A 16,086-nucleotide genomic window follows, 5' to 3' on the forward strand; every position below is an offset into this window, starting at 1 on the left:
GGTCGACCAGCGTTGAACCCTCCTAAGCTCCCTATGGCACCAAGACTGCTCACCTGGCGGGCATTTTTTCTCCACTTTCTTATTTTCCAAATTCTTTACCTTGACCAACTACATCCTCCCCTTTGCTTTCCGAGGTTGTCTTGACTGCCAATTCTTATTTCTGTCTGCAAATCCTGTAAAATTTGCCCTTCGTTCTGAATATTAATTTGTATTGGTATCAAAATGAATGTTGTCTTTAGTTTGAGATTCCTTTGAGCATCGTACAGCCAAAAGAAAACAGGTTTGGCAAGCCCTTGCTGGCTGTCGCATGCCCATGGGCAAAATTTATCGCTGATGCCAACGCAATGTCGTGTTCAAAATGACAGCATCGTTTTACGTGATTCCGCCCTTGGTCACATTTTTGACCTCTTGTCAAAACTGCAGGTTGATGCCAACCGGACCTTCCCTGGAAACCTGGTCGATTCTCAGGCGCTCCAAGCGGCATTCTGGGTATGGGGTGTTGCGTAATCATATTCTCGACTATGTGGGGGAAGGGGGGTCACATTATGTATTTGCAACGCACGGTCACCCGCGCTAAGCAAACAATCTGTGCGAACATTGACTGAATCGGGCTTACGAACAGGGACAAAGAACCAGAAGGCGACACATTTAAACAAGGCAGCGTTTCATGTGCGTACAATCCAGATAACACATACATTCGTAGGCATTCGTAGGTCGAACAATACCGCGACAGTGAGACATTAAGCAGCACTACTTAAGGGACACTGAAGTGAATTTGTCAAGCTCCCGGTTTTGCTTGCACTGTGTAGACTGGCTGAAATTAACACACTTTGCATCGTTTATCCGGTTGACAAGTCGGTAATTATTCTATAAAGCTCGAAACAAGAAAAACTACCATGCGTGGTCTGCGGCGGCCGCACCAACTAAAGACTCTGACGACGGGAGGAGGTGCACCGTGATTGGACGCTGCCCACGATTAGCATTAAAACAAGTTTCGGTTGCGGTTCTGTAAACCAACATGCTTGACATCCGACGTTATCTGATGCGCATTCTCAATATCTCAGTAATCGTCATACCGCGCTTCGGCCATGTTGTCGGCTGTAAAATACCTAAGATAAGCCTCCTAGGACGGATCGGAATCGTAGCATTCACTAGCCGAAACCTACGCAGTGCATGAACGCCCTCCGCGTACCCGCACGCGCCCAAATGTCATGCGCTTTTCCCCCATATTTGGAGCTTGCCTCACTCATGCCTGTATCGTAAAAAGCGTGTTTGCACCAGGCCAAGGGTCTGCTGATTCTGGCCTGTGCCCACTCCCCGCAAGCAGCCGGTGCTCATGGCAACAGCACGCCAACGAGAACTGGCTAGCGCGTCAGTGTCAGTCTGCGCGCGTTCTGCGAACTCGCTCGTGGAGCAGTGAACGTTACGGCCCAAAAATGGTGAACTCAGTATAGAAAACATCGGCCGAAAACTGAAAAAAAAAAAAAAAAAAAAAAAAAACAGATCACAAAAAAAGTGCCCTCGGGGATTCGAACTTGGGACTTTCAAAATATCATACCGAGCGCTCGAGAGACCACTCGGCCACGGGCCAGCGCTGTCGACGGCTGAAATATAAGGTATATAATGTATAACCAGTGTACACCTTTTTTTAGTTTTAGCGTTTTAAGCACCTTAGGTGACTATTTGTTGTACTGCGCTCGTTGAGTAAGCGTCCCCCAAATTTCCACAATATCTCACGTCTACAATTGCATTTCTTCGACGGAAAAGCGTTCGCAGATGCGTAGTCGTGCTGCTGACCGCTGTGCTTGTTCACCCAACGCAAAAAAGTGCTTCCTGCTCCCTAGTTTTACGTTGTACGGTAAAAGTTTCCGTTGATTTTATTTACTTAGTACCTATATTGGCTTCGCTGACTGTTCTCGCCTTCAAGTGGCCTTAGATTTTCCTACTAGCGTACGAGTCAGCGAAGCGTCGCATGTGCGCTTGTGCAGCGCTTGTGTGGAGCGACCTGGACTTGGAGCTTGATGCAGTATACAAACCAACAAAGTAAAGAAAGGCGCATTCTTCCATTCACAAACGTGTCGTAGCTTAGTTTCAACTGAGCGAACGAATTGCGACGACCCGTTGGCGGCCGGCGGGTTAAACGCTGTACCATAAACGCTGGGCCGGCTGACTCTGTCGGAATCTCGACGAGCCGTGCAGTAGCGCGGTCAAGCCAAGTCATCTCATCTTGACGTCACACGAAAACACCTCAGAAAATAGGCGAGGATGCGGAGAGGACAGCATTTTCGAATTGATTTTAAATGCAGAGCATTTCTTTAACTCACGATGTCACCGGCGTTGGCGTGCCTCGGCGTCCGCAACAGCCGTTCCAGGTGCGCCTTCTCCCCCACTCCTCCTCTCCCGCATCACGCTACCCTCCTCGCTCTCAACAACAGGTCCGCACCCCTCCCCCTACACTATATAAAACAATAATACTTACCGGCGCCTGGTTTCGATCCCACGACCCTGCGGGCGGAACGCAAGGTACATGGTGCTCTACCCACTGCGCCACAAAGCCGACACAGAATGGAAGGCTACGAACGCGCCTTATATCCTTGACTCATTCAAACTACGTCAAGAAGCTGCTGATACAACGCATTCACTACCTGTGGCCGGAACGCGAGGTACATGGTGCTCTTCCCACTGCGCCACAAAACCGACACAGAATGAAAGGCTACGAACGCGCCTTATATCCTTGACTCATTCAAACTACGTCAACAAGCTGCTGACACAACGCATTCACTACCACCAACTCCCCAAACACTAAACGTTAACGCAATACACCCACCCCCTATGCGACGCATTTACTCGAGTCCCCCTCGCGGGGAGATGGGTTTCTTTTTTTTTTCTACTCAACAAATTCTCGTAAACGCACTCAGAGTGGTCGAAACATGGCCTGAGGACTCCGGACTGCAATTTGCGCTAGTAATGCCGCAATGTTTACAAATCACTGCAGTGTCCCTTTAAATAGAGAAGGTTCAACTCACACTTGAGTACTGGGCAGCACTAACTACAGTACTTTCAAATTCAAAATTCAAATTTTGGGGGATTAAGGCTATGAGGCGCCCTATCGTGGCTCTAGGTTAATTTTGACCTCCTGGGTATCCTTAACCTGCGTCGAAGTCTCGACACACGGGCGCTTTCCCTTTTCGTCTCCATTTGGAAAGCAGCTACCACTGCCGGGATCAAACTCGCTCAGCAGCGCAATGTCTTGGCCACTGAGCCACCGCGGCGGGTCCAGCTACTGTACTTGACTGCTGAGATCGTGTGTTGAGCTTAAGAAAGAGCCTCCTTCAACTTTTATCTCAACCTGTGCACTGGTGTTAATCGGCATCATTGTTACTGGGACAGAACAGACAGGAAACGGTTTCAGGAACCAGTTCCGCAGAGCCGGAACCGGTTTTCAGAACATTTCCATCACTAAGGCCAAATTGTAGGTACTGCGGACGTCCCGGCACACGTGTTTGGCAGCATCGTCGTGAAGTTGCATTTTTGGGGAGTTGCGCGTTGCGTAACAGTCTCCAAATGGGAAAGCTAGCCACAGGGGTTTGCGGGAACGTCACAATCCGTATAACTAAATCCTCGCTCTTATGAACAACAAGGGACCTTGAAAAATAGCCATTGAATATATCGCATTTCTGTTCCGTAGTATTTTAGGATTCGTTTAACGCTGAGCCAACAGCAGCCAAAGACATAAGCTAGGAAAAGCACCTCATTTACAGTGGCAACAAAAAAATTGGAGGCACGTTTTGTAACGCGCGGCAAGCGAGAGCAGCAAAAACTTGTACGCACTGTCACAGCAAGCAACGATTTTGTAAGTCAGTGTGCATAAAGATATCATCCTGTCTTTATCAGGAGCTGTGCAACTGTTGCTATTGTTACCATGTGTGCGACTTCACCATTAACTTATCAAGCTAGAACCAGGGAAAACGGGAAATTCGGCGTGCGACTGGGTAAAACTGGCAGAGAGGTCCGGCTCGGTTCGGCAAGTTAACAGCAATGCTTCAGTGAGATTGCGAGAGGTGTTTCGAATGGTACGCCCTCTTCAAGAGCGGCATGACGTTAGTGCAATATGACGAGAGACCGAAAAGACCGTCAACGAGCCCAACCCCTTAAAAATGTTGGTACTATTCGGGAAGTTTTGCGCGAGGATGTTGGGGAACAATTCAACATTGCTATCACTGTAAATGTGTCATGAGTGTCACTTCAAGCGCTCTAGTCCTCGTCTCTGCACTGTTTTTAGTGTGAATAATGTGTACCCAACTAGCTCAACGTCAAGCCTTAGTAAGGCATGTGTAACGGTGCCGGCGAATAATTCTCACGTGTGATTTGAACTTTGCACTGAGTTGTTGCCAAGTTTGTTCCCCGGCTTTTGACCCCGGGTGCAGAAGGAACAACCCTTTGAATTCAGACAAGAATTCTGTCAACATACCGCTAATAACTCATCATTTATGTTGATAATCATCACTTGCCATTTAACTAAAAGAGGGTGCACCTTGACTTCGGGGAAAAAGGACAAATGTTTCTTGTCGTGATTGACGCAAGCAGGAACGCACTGTTCCGACAGTCTTTCTTGCCGTTTTCGAAGCCATTGCGCGAATATGGCTTTAAAGAGTGCTTCACAGCAACCACAGTTGTACTGTAGTGAAGGTTCAAGGCAACGTAGCAAAACTTAGGAATAACCGCCGAAAACACGCTCCAAGAGGACAGAAAAAGCTGTGGAAATGCATTTGCAGGGGCCATGGGGACAAAATATAGCTTAGCTAAACTTCAATGAACGCTCCCCTGGAAACTCAATCTGCTCTACTGCAGTTGCGGAAGGCGTTTCTTAACCGAAACACCACAAGAACTACTGCAAAACTTTTAAACTTCGCGCTACAGTGACACCACTAGCGCGCAAGCGGCGTAACATGGGCTAGACCCCGAGGTTATCAGTTTGTTAACTGCACGTTAGCATTCAAGTGATACGAGACTACAATTGTCCAGCCATGTTTCTTGGCATTTAGTTCGGTCAGCGGCCGCCAATCGCACAAGCAAGGTTCCCTGACGTCATAGAGAAATCACCGGAAAGTGGGTAAGGAGGCGCCACTGCTTAATCGGTTTCCTCTAATATCTCGATTATTTCTTTGCTACAAAATTGTGTTATCGGAACAAAGCAGTTTCTTTACTGAATTAAATTTGTATTTTGTTTTTATGGCCCCTTTAAAGGATGCTCCAAAGCAAGCACCGTTGCACTGCTGCGAAGGGTGAAGGTGACGGAACAGAGCAATCGGCTACACAGTGGACCAGACCCGTCCTGAAAACTTCTGAGCCCATACACCACCCATTAAATGAGGAACTAAACAGTTTAAGTCACAATACAAAAAGTCTGTTTACAGAAACAGACGTAATGCCGGTTGTAATGGACTCAATTTAATTTGCAGTTGCTACTAGCTTGGCTGTTAAAAACAGGCACATGTACAAAATGTCTTAAGGCTAAGCACATTATAAATGTCTTCAATCACAGCATGAAAATGACGTTCGTTGTTAGGGGTTTATGAGAAGCAGTCTAATACGTATACGCCGTTCCCTTCTCGTGTACTTTCTTCAAAATGATCACATTTGGCAAACTAATGTGTTCTGTAAGCTTGCAAAATTTCATTAACATGCATGTGCTAAAAATAAAATATTATGGGTCGAACCGCGGCTTTGAAACAATGGCTGCTGCCCATTCAACTGTGGTGAACACCTGTGCTCTTTGCTAGGCTTGCTTATAGAGGGCAGTGGTGTAGGTTGGGTGGCAAGTTATGAACTACTTCTGGTCACATCACATTGTCACGAAGGCAAAGACGATGCAGTTGTCTTGAAGGAAAAAAAGTTTATTAGAGCGAACTTGTGCTCCCCCAACAACTTCAATAATACAGAGGCGGCGAAGCAGCAGTAAACAAAAGGACGCCCGCAGGCGAGTGTCCGCGAGTCTAATACCGCGACATCTGCTCTGCTGGCATTTATCTCTCGGCGCGGGTGTTTCTCGAACCATCGAATTGCATCCAGAACACTGTAGATCGAAGAAGATGGACCTCGGTTGGTGTTGGGCAGGTAGTCTTCGATTTCACTATGGCGCCGGCCAGGTCGAGGGTGTGGTGTGTCGACGGAAAACCCTCGCAAACCGAGCCTCTTATAGGGGCAGCGACGGTAGATGTGGTCGGCCTCCACGCAGTGATAACACAGTGAACGATTATCGGGGGTTCGAACGCCATACGTCCCTCTTCCTCGGCGTATGGTTTAGGACTACCGTGGGTCGGTAGGGCAACAGCGAAATACGGCGGGGTACGGCGGTACGGCGGGGCGTCTTTACGGCAGGTGGCAGCATGGCGGGGTCGACGAACAGCCGCGGTAGTAGGTCATCGCTTGGAGCTCGCGGGGTTATTTGGACACTTTCATTAGGATGCTGCGTGTGTGTCTGCAGCAGCTGGTCGGCCTGTTCCTTGCGTACCTGACTCGTGAACGTTTTTCAAAGTTCGGTCTCGAATAACTCCCATATCGTCAGTGTACGTTCGTGGTTGTAGAACCAGATGCGTGCGGAGTCTTCAAGGTAGAAAAACACTTGTCTGAGTGTTTCGTCGTCATCCCATCGGTTAAACGTTCGGACCCTCTCGAGATGCTCCAGCCATTCCTCAGGATCTTCCGTAGGTGACCCGTGAAATGATGGTGGCTCCCGGGGTTGCTGCAGAACTACAGGAGGGATCGCTGCGTTGGTCATCGTGAATGCGTTGTTCATGGCACCAGTTGGTCTTCCGCCTTCACTTTATCCGGCAGTAGTCTAAACTCCGTCTTTAGGCCTTGCTGTCAGCGGCTGGCACGAGTTGGGCTTGGTTAACGACTTGAAGAGGGTTTAGGGTGCCTCCAGCACCTCGACCAGATGTCACGAAGCCAAAGACGACGCGATTGTCTTCAAGGAAAAAAACCAATTTATTGGAGCGAACTTGTGCTCCCCTAACAACTTCAATAATACACAGGCGGCGAAGCAGCAATCAACAAAGCGACGTGCGCAGGCGAGTGCGCGCCGTCTGCTCTGCTGGCATTTATCTCTCGGCGCGAGTGTTCCTCGAACCGTCGAATTGCATCCAGAACACTGTAGATCGAAGAAGATTATTCTAGACAGGTGCCGTTAGTTCGAAGCACTCTCCCTATCAAAACAGATAACGCGTGCGGAATAAAGAGTGGAACACACGCCTCACTTGGTCCATGGATAACACAGATAACACAGCCCTGCGCAGCCAGTCGGCCAAAACAAAACATAAATGAACAAACCTAATGCATGGTTTGTGGCAATATAGACTCACTTCATTTGAAGTCATGCAAATGAAGCGGTTACTCTTAATTCAATTGAATCAAATCGCGTTTCGAACCAGTTCAAGAATCCCTTAGACACTTGTCACTGCCTTTTGGCAAAAATCCCTTACAAACACTTCTGACTGCTATTTGGTTTTGTATTTTCAAGTTTTTATTTCACGTGTTTGCTCCATGGAAAACACAAACTAGAACACACGCGGATTCAGGATTTGCACAAATTTGACCCGATTTTCATCAGCAGACAATGTAATGTATTGGCAATTTCATTTCGTTCGTTACGCAGTATTACCGCCGGCAAGCCAAGGAGATGGCCCACCCGTTGCCGGACTTCCATCTGCCCAACAGTAACCTGAGCAGTGACATGCTCTTTTTCTACTCATTCGGAGAGGTGCGTCGGCAGACTGGAGATGTATTCACGCGCCCTGAACCCAAGAGGGTCGGTTTGAGGGGTGCAGCCTTTTGCTTGGTTTTCTCAAAGTGCTAGGGACTGCTGTTTGAGATGTGCGGCATTGTTGATGTTCACACAAGAGTTTATGCATGTTACAGTGGAGGATCACCCGAAAACACATTAATAGAGAGCGGTCAAAGTTTGACAAAATGTCTGATTATGTAATTTCAGAAATACCTTTACCTTACACCCTGTGTGTGGTGTCCCCTAACCTATACCTATACCCGATAGCCTCCAGGACTAGATAAATCGGGTAATGAAGAGAAGTCAACCAATAATAAATAATAATGAAGCTGTAGTCAACCAATAATTTCAATAACTGTTATGTTCAGGAGGTCCCCCCATCAGTCTCTGACTCTGGGATCTTCTTCTGAAATCTTGTATTGCACACATTAAAATTCAAATAATTTAGTACTGCAGCTGATACAGAAAGCACACCAACTAGCGTGGTCGTCTTTCAGTTATTTCGGCTTTACCTTTAAACTGTTCGTGCTTTACATATGAAATATCTGCAAAGCTTTGCACGACACTTGTTCCGATTTATTTTCCTCGGCTATGTGGGAAGGGTCACGTAACAAAGCACGGTCTCGTCAAAAGCCTCCATACAACAAAAGGTACGCCCGATGAGAAACGTTTCCAGGACGCAATTTTCACAATCAAAGCTAATTACTCCGCACTGGACAACTACGCTCTTGCTACATGTATTTTGATGATGCCACGACGAGCGATGTGCAGCTTACGAATACAAATCAAGTGCCGAGCAGTCCTACAGCGAAGACGTTAACTTGAAATTGCGTCCTGAAAACTTTTGTCGCAACGTGTAAATTAAACGACGTCACACAGAAGTGTTTAGAAGCATAAACAACAAAAATGCACCAAATAACTCAAGCAAACATGTTTGCGAGTTACTGCTTTGTTTCTCAAACTGCCAGTCCGTTTTAAGAATTCTTGAGCTCATACTGAAAGCACAAGATGCTTGAAAGCATCTTGTCTCACACTGCACGTTATCGGCTGAATGAAAGGGCCGGGAAAAAAATGGCCGCGCATCTGCTCACTTGGCTGCAAATGTTGCCGAAAGACGATGTTCGTGCTTTTCTTCTCCCCCCCCCCCTCCCGCCCATCTGCAACGCTGCTACCCTCCAGTTTCGCTCTTCCCTCATTAAAGGAGCCATGAAGAGAAAATACAACTTTGTTTATTTTGAAAGAACTAGGATTCAGTATCTCACTCAGCTCCATTACAGCCACAAAAGATGTTTTTTTAACGAAAAAAAAGGCGAGAAGTATTTAAAAACTTTCAAATTTAGCGCCACAGTGACGTGTTATGAGCAAGAATGACGTCATATGGGCCACCAATAAAACATAATTTTCAGTGCGTTAACTGCACGTTAGCATTAAAGTGATGCGGTCAAATGGAACCAGAGGCCCCATTACAGACGTCCAGTCATGTGTCGTCGCGACAGGTCAGTTAGGCGGCCGCCAATCGCACAAACAAGGTTCCGTGACGTCACGGGAAATTGGCTAAGGGGTAGCGACTGCTTCACACGTTTTCTTCAATATCTCCGTTATTTGTTCGAAGATTGCGATGATATTGGTATCATTGTTATCGGGACTAAGCAGTCTTTCTAATAAACCCAACTTGTATTTTGTCTTCATGGCTCCTTTAAGAACAGAGGAGATTTGCTAAAACCAATTCAATTTTGGCGTTGTTCCACTGCTCGCTCGCCATCTGTTGGAACATTTTGTTGCTGTACAACTTGGAAGGCTACCACTCTCTGTATTTTTGGGTCAAAATAATGTTTTCAACACGTTTTTTTACATGTTGCCGCACAAGTCAGGCAGCCATACATTATTTATTAAAATAACACTCCACATACCACTTATGCCTCGAATATGCCTATTTTTTTAACAAAAGTGTGATGTGGGCGAGTGGGTACATTATGCTAAAAAAATTACTCAGCGCTAAAACAGGGACGAAGAAGAAACACGTAATATGTGTTCGGCACTGTGTTGTGTATTGCGTGTGTCTTTATCGTCCCTGTTTTAGCGCCGAGTAATCTTTTTAGTTATTTTTTTTCTTTTTCCTGAACAATGTTGACAAGTATGAAGTGAGTTTCCGGATTTAGTGGTTTGAAAAAGTTTTGCCCATGTAAACCTCTCGTTTAAGTATCCCGGTAAATTTTTGCTAGAAGGCAGAATCGAGGGACAGACAGGCAGACAGGCAGACAGGCAGACAGACAGACAGACAGGCAGTCAGACAGGCAGACAGACAGACAGACAGACAGACAGACAGACAGACAGACAGACAGACAGAGACGGACCAAAATTTTCGGTTTAAGTAGCCCAAGAAATACTATCGTAAAGACAGACGCAAGTAAAAGTTTAATTATGTGACCCTCCTGCATGTCCCAACGACCAGTACATGTGCGAGGTGCTACCGGCGGCTGCCAACCGCAAGGTCATCGAACTTGGACCACTTCCCCCTAACCACATAAGGTACGTACTTTGTGGGGCGCCCCCTACGTTTGTGAAGCTACTACTCTGCCACGCTTTGTCTCCCTGAAGCACTTCACGGTGCAGACCACGGGTGTAGTCATGCGGGGGTGTTTCGGTGTCAGAACCCCCCCCCCACCCCCCCCCTGAAATTTATGCATGCGAAAAACATATTGTTGGGGCATCCAGCGCAGGCTCTCTCCCTTCTAATATATTTTTTTATTTTTTCGGTGGGTATGACACACCTCGAAATATATTTTTGGCTCTGCCACTAGTGCAGACAGTTCCCATAACATCGCGTCTAGGATAAAAGGTGCTGCTCTCGTCAGCAGCAAATGCAGGTACCAGGACCACTTGTGGCTGCATGCAATGGTGATAAAGAAACTGGTTAGCTGCGTCCATTATATGAAGGAAAGTTTATCATCCACCTCAGTGCAGCCATACGGCTACAAAGGAAAGCTGTACAGCTTTCTCAGAAACTTCGCAGTTGAAGAAAGATTTGTCCTGGTCCAGGATTCGAACCCGGGACCACCGCTTAACCGCACCAGTCGCTTTACCAACTGAGCTAACCAGGAGAGTAGCAGTTTGTAGCGCCACAGCGAATTGATCAACTACTCGATGTGATGGACAGGTGTTAATCGACCAGATTTAGGGGAAATCCCCAAGGTGGAGTAAGGTTCTGGGAAGGAAACTCCTTCGCAAAAACTTACTCCACCTTGGGGATTTCCCCTAAATCTGTTCGATTGCATCTGTGATACTTCATATGGCGCGCTGAATAGCAGTGTGCAGAGGTTAAACACAGCCTGCTCCCTACAGATTGACCTCGGTCCATTTAATTTATCACTTAATTCAGCCGCAGTGATAGGCCAATTACATGGAAGAACCAACTTACCTACTTAGTGCAGCAATGAAGCTCGTTTTGAGCTTTTTTTCCCTCTCCGCTTTGGAAAGCAAGCGCCAATTTCCCCTCTGCGACAAACACAGGAACAACGGCCTCTGGAACCACGTTTTAATTTCAAAGTCACTTTTGGCATAAAAAAACACGACCACAACACGCACCGCGGGAGGCAGATGAGCCCAAGATAAAGGCGCATATTTCGAATGTGTTTTCCAAAAGCAACCAAGACAGCAGGAAAGACAACAAGTGTTATACTATCTCTTTATCTGGAGACACGTGCACACAAATGCATTCTTCGGTGGCAAAAGCATCCTTACGGGTGCGGATAGGGAAAAAGAACCCATCTGTAGGCCAGTTGTCGCTAAAAAGATGGCCATGGCCTGGTCGGAAAGCCTGTACAAGCAGTCGTTTGGGCATTCTGACACCCCTAAAGTGGTCTGAGAGGGTAGTGGGTTATTTGGCATGATGGCATGAAATGCGCAAAATAAGGGCGGGACGTACACAAAAATTCAGGGCCATCTCTATCAACGTGAAACCTGGGGAGGTTCGAAGCATGCATTGCATGGAGTGTATTCTTGGCGCCTTGGCGTTTTTGCCCACGGAGATGAAATCTTTTGAGGGTAGGGGTGTACAGCTTTGCTGTAAAAGTTTTGTGTCTTTGAAGCACGAAGCGTTCTAGTTCGAGGCGTTGGAAAACGAGTGTCCCGGTGTGTTCTTTTAGTACGCGTTTTTGCCCACGGAGATAAAATGTTCTAGCGCGAGGCGTTGGAAAACGATTGTCCCGGTGTTTTAGTAGCGTGACTACATGAAACGACGATGACGACAGCAGACGCCGACATTCCGAGCCCCTAAGGGGCTGCCCCACAGTCATCCACACTTCTTTACTGACCCTACCTGTCCAGCCTGCGGGGCACTCGACACTCACTACCATTCCCTCTGCGAATGCCCCGCAGACTCGTACCCCCCCCCCCCCCCCCGTTCCCTCCCCTCACCATTGGGAGCAGATGTTACGTGACCCGGGGGAGTCAGGGCAAGTCCTGACCACCTCCCGGGCCCTGGCGGTCGCGGCGGCCCTGTGGGCCTCCTCCACCCCCAACACCTGATCCCGATGGACGAAAAAACGTATTTCTTCCCCCCCCCCCCCCCCTTCGAAAAAAAACCATTAGACACCACACAGCGCAGTGTGGTGTATTCACAGTGTGATGTCTTCTTTCTGTCTCTGTCGTCCTTATTTCGCCCATTTTACGCTTAGAAGCCGACAGCACTGTCGAATTTCCTTGTCCGAATCTGGTCTCAAAAATAATGGTTTGTACTCGTGAAATTCGTAAGCCTGGTAGCCCCATATGCCACATCGAGTACAAGCGTTTGAAGTAGTTCTGTAGCAGGCGTCGTAGCTCCTGGAAGAGAGTCACCGAAACAACTTTCGAATGGGCCTGTGACGAAGAAGACGAACTCGATCCGCAGAACTCACACTTCCCTTGCACACAAAAAATGTTTGTTGGAAGTTTTCTACGGTAATTATAAACACCCCTACCGTACACCGCAAACAGTGTACGTTCATTCTTGACCTGGAACAAAGTTTAAAGCAACTTATCGTGTGGGGCCATTGCAATTACAACGGGATAAGTAATACTGCCTGCTTGACGGAAACAGTGTGCTTTCGTTGGGTGGTCTAGCAATAGAAGCAAGGAAACACGGCAGTGTTTGTCGTACCTTTTTTCGAGGTCAATGAATTACTTATTGTGCGCAGTCTGTGCGATTGTGCTGCCGTGTAACGGAAAGCTCTCAAAGCCCAGATTTTGCTAGCCAGCTTCAGCCAATGTTAAGAAACGAGGCAGGACCTTGTGTTTCATGGATACCACGTCCATAGAAGTGAATATATTTTATGTCGAGCTCTTCTCAACAAACAATTGATGCTGTAGAAGTTAGCTAAGGCATTGCATTTTGCAAGACGAACATTTTAGTACCGCACATGGAGCTTAGAAGTGAATTTGTAGGTGCAGCGTATGTGAATAACATCTCAATTTGACACTGGTTTAATGCTGTTGTGCTAGTAAACGCCACAAGTTTTAAGCCGAACCACGTGGACGGTAATATTTGCAATTTTTTAAATGTAATAAAGTGAGTTGCATGGTAAAAAACTTCACCCTACCTCACTCACAAAAATTGAGCAAATCATTACTACATTAGACAAAAGGTTTCTGTCCACTGCCAATCGCCAGCACGCTTTCTAAGTTTCTCTTTGCAAGCAATCTGTGCACCATAGCCTTCTTCCCTAGTTTGTTTCCAGTACTTTCGCACATAGACACATAGACCTACACTTAAAAATACACACACACAAACAACAAGTGCCGCACCTAGTGACACAAAAAACAAGCGAAAAAAACTCCAGAATGACAACCTCCCCCCTCCAAAAAAAAAATAATAAACGCCGACAGCACGAAACCATAGCCACGATGTATAACCACATCATCATAACCCGTAGCTCGCTAATGTGAAGGCAGAAATAAGGTGACTGTGATGGAGAATAACCAGTAGAGTAAAACGTCATGCCCGCGTGCGTCGTCTGGAGGAACGAGGGACGTCGTGATGACACTTCTACGCCAGTAAGGTGCCGACGTTGGCGCCTGTACAAAGAACACGTGGGGCGTCGCGTCGTCCTACATTCTGACCCAATTCCTTCCAGAGAAAGAGAGAGAGAATAAACTTTAATCCGAAACAGGCATTCATTTTGAGCGAATTCTTAAGCTTTTATGGTAACGGTTTGGTGCATTTTTCACGCCTACAAATAAGGACTAGCGAGGTTCCATTAGTCTTCGAAGTAAGTGTGTTGGGAAACAAACGTCCTGGAGTGTGTGCTTGGGTACTCTGAGTGGGTTGGCTATCAATAGGCACCGTATTCAAGATCAGTACAATCAAAATAAAGGTTCATGCGTGTCTGCCTTTCCTACGGATTACCACCGTCAACACTCAAGAGAAATAGTTTGCTCGTACGTTTCCTAAGTTCTGTATCACCCCTATCCCGTGTGCTGAACAGCTCCACTGATCATCTTACCCTCACAGAGTAGAATGATTTTGACTTTGCTTTTTTAGCGGCGGAGCCATTGTAAGTCAAGCTTTTCCGTCCGTCTGCTGAAGGTCTCGCGTCACGCAGGGGCAGGTTCCCAGATCAACCGATAGAGGGCGCAGTGGTATCGAAGGTACGGGAACCTCTCCCTCCCTCTACGAAAGGGAGCCCCCCGCGGACGCTTAGCTGCCGATTCCTTTGCTCGAACCATACAATTTGCACGGCGACGGCGCTGCCGTTATCTGGCGAGGGCCCGTTGACGTTAAGCCAACATAAAATCCAAAAATTACCCCACCTTCCCGCGAGGGGAACCCTGTGGAGATGCGACGCATCTTGGGGGTTCACTTGGTGTTTCCGTTGGGTTGATTCTCTAATTGCGTGAAACGTGTGAGGAACGCGTATGATGTATTCTTTATTTAACACGCGGCGTAACGTTAACGACGACGGCCTTGTGGTTGCTGAAGTGTACGGGTAGTGGATGGTGAAGTAACGGGACCACCGTGCAATTTGCGGCGAAGATCAAGTCTATGCCCCGCGGCTATGACGCAACGTGACGCGGCTATGACGCAACACAATCCAACACAATACACTTTAATCCAATCCAAATCCAATCCAAGCCAACCCAATCGAATCCAATCCAATGCTCCTCGCGAGAGACTGTTCGCTATCGGAAGGAGAGGGGGTGAGCGGCGGGGAGCGCAGCTCGCGCGGCGAGGAGAATGGGGGAGGGGTGCGGACGGACAACAACAACTCCGTATGGAGGGACAAGGCGAGTGAATGAGATGCAATCGCATCTAAAAGAACCACAGCTCCGCTGTTTCAGCAGGTTTCACACTGGATGGAACTGGGTTTATTTTTTTCCTTTTGTTCTTTGTCCGCAGACTGAACACGCTGCTGAAACACACGCCCCAGTTCGCCAGCACATTCGACTGCCCGGCCGGCAGCCCGATGGTGACCCCAGGCTCCGCCCGATGCGTATCCTGGCCGGAAGAAAAGAGCAAGCCCATCGACTCCCTCGACGCCTTCGCGCAAGCCACAATATAGGCCGTGCCTTCTTTGGCGAGAGGGCTAGCACGGTTCCTGCCGGACAAAAATCGCTAGCGACGTGAGAGCGAACAATTTGGGGCTGCGGGCTGTTTTTTGCTGCACTTCCTATCTAGATCATAGTGGTTCCACCCACGGTTTTGCCTCTTCCACCGGGGCATCGACTTGGATTTTTCTGGCAATTCATTTCGTTCTAGTAAAATGTCGCTAATGTTTCGATTGTGACGTTCAAATTGGCTTCACAGTTCCACTTTACCTTGGTTAATTAAAATACAAATGCGCAAGCAACTCACCAAAGTGAAAAGGTGACTTGCTTGCTTTTCACCAAAGTGAAAAGCAAGTGAACGGAGGTGTGCTTGTAAGGCTTGGCAATTCCACACTTTATTGTCTGAAGCGTGTGCATACTGAGCCACTTTACTAGAATGAGTATGAATAAAAAGAACAGCTCTGAATCATTTCCATGTCTCTGTTGTCTCGAAAATTTGGGAGCGTTGGAGCTTCATCTGACAGCGCTTACGTTTTCTCAACCCCAGCGATTACGGGCGTGTGGACAATCAACAAAAAAATGGTGCAGCTTAATTGCACCAGACTTAAGGCAGGGTCGACCTTGGGGTCGACCTACAGCTCCTCCCCACATTGACAGCGGATCCCATGGGATCCGCTGTCGGGCCCTAGCCGGGCCCCAGCAGTGCAAAGCCGTTTTAGACGGCACTGTAACAAAAAGACCATTAGTGTTTAGTACAGTGTTTTATTCCGTAGCAATTG

At 47.5% G+C, this 16,086-nt stretch overlaps 1 protein-coding gene across 1 annotated transcript; it reads left to right on the top strand.

Moving 5' to 3' along the window:
• The first annotated feature begins 427 nt into the window (after positions 1–427).
• Positions 428–15,620, top strand: LOC144161974 (neprilysin-1-like). The gene is made up of 4 exons (XM_077692516.1): positions 428–489; positions 7,658–7,762; positions 10,239–10,315; positions 15,159–15,620. The coding sequence occupies exons 2-4, from the start codon at positions 7,682–7,684 to the stop codon at positions 15,319–15,321; spliced, it is 321 nt and encodes a 106-aa protein (XP_077548642.1). The 5' UTR covers positions 428–489; positions 7,658–7,681; the 3' UTR covers positions 15,322–15,620.
• Positions 15,621–16,086: the final 466 nt, after the last annotated feature.

This window comes from Haemaphysalis longicornis, unplaced genomic scaffold (assembly GCF_048455015.1).
Source record: "Haemaphysalis longicornis isolate Haplotype H1 unplaced genomic scaffold, Haemaphysalis longicornis Haplotype H1 scaffold_12, whole genome shotgun sequence".
Lineage (NCBI taxonomy): Eukaryota > Metazoa > Arthropoda > Arachnida > Ixodida > Ixodidae > Haemaphysalis > Haemaphysalis longicornis.

Bases quoted from the DNA above. Each gene is read 5' to 3' on its own strand.
- LOC144161974 (XM_077692516.1), top strand. From the start codon at position 7,682: ATGGCCCACCCGTTGCCGGACTTCCATCTGCCCAACAGTAACCTGAGC. The intron at 7,763-10,238 runs GTGCGTCGGCAG...CCCAACGACCAG, and splicing joins TTTTCTACTCATTCGGAGAG to TACATGTGCGAGGTGCTACC. The intron at 10,316-15,158 runs GTACGTACTTTG...CTTTGTCCGCAG, and splicing joins CTTCCCCCTAACCACATAAG to ACTGAACACGCTGCTGAAAC.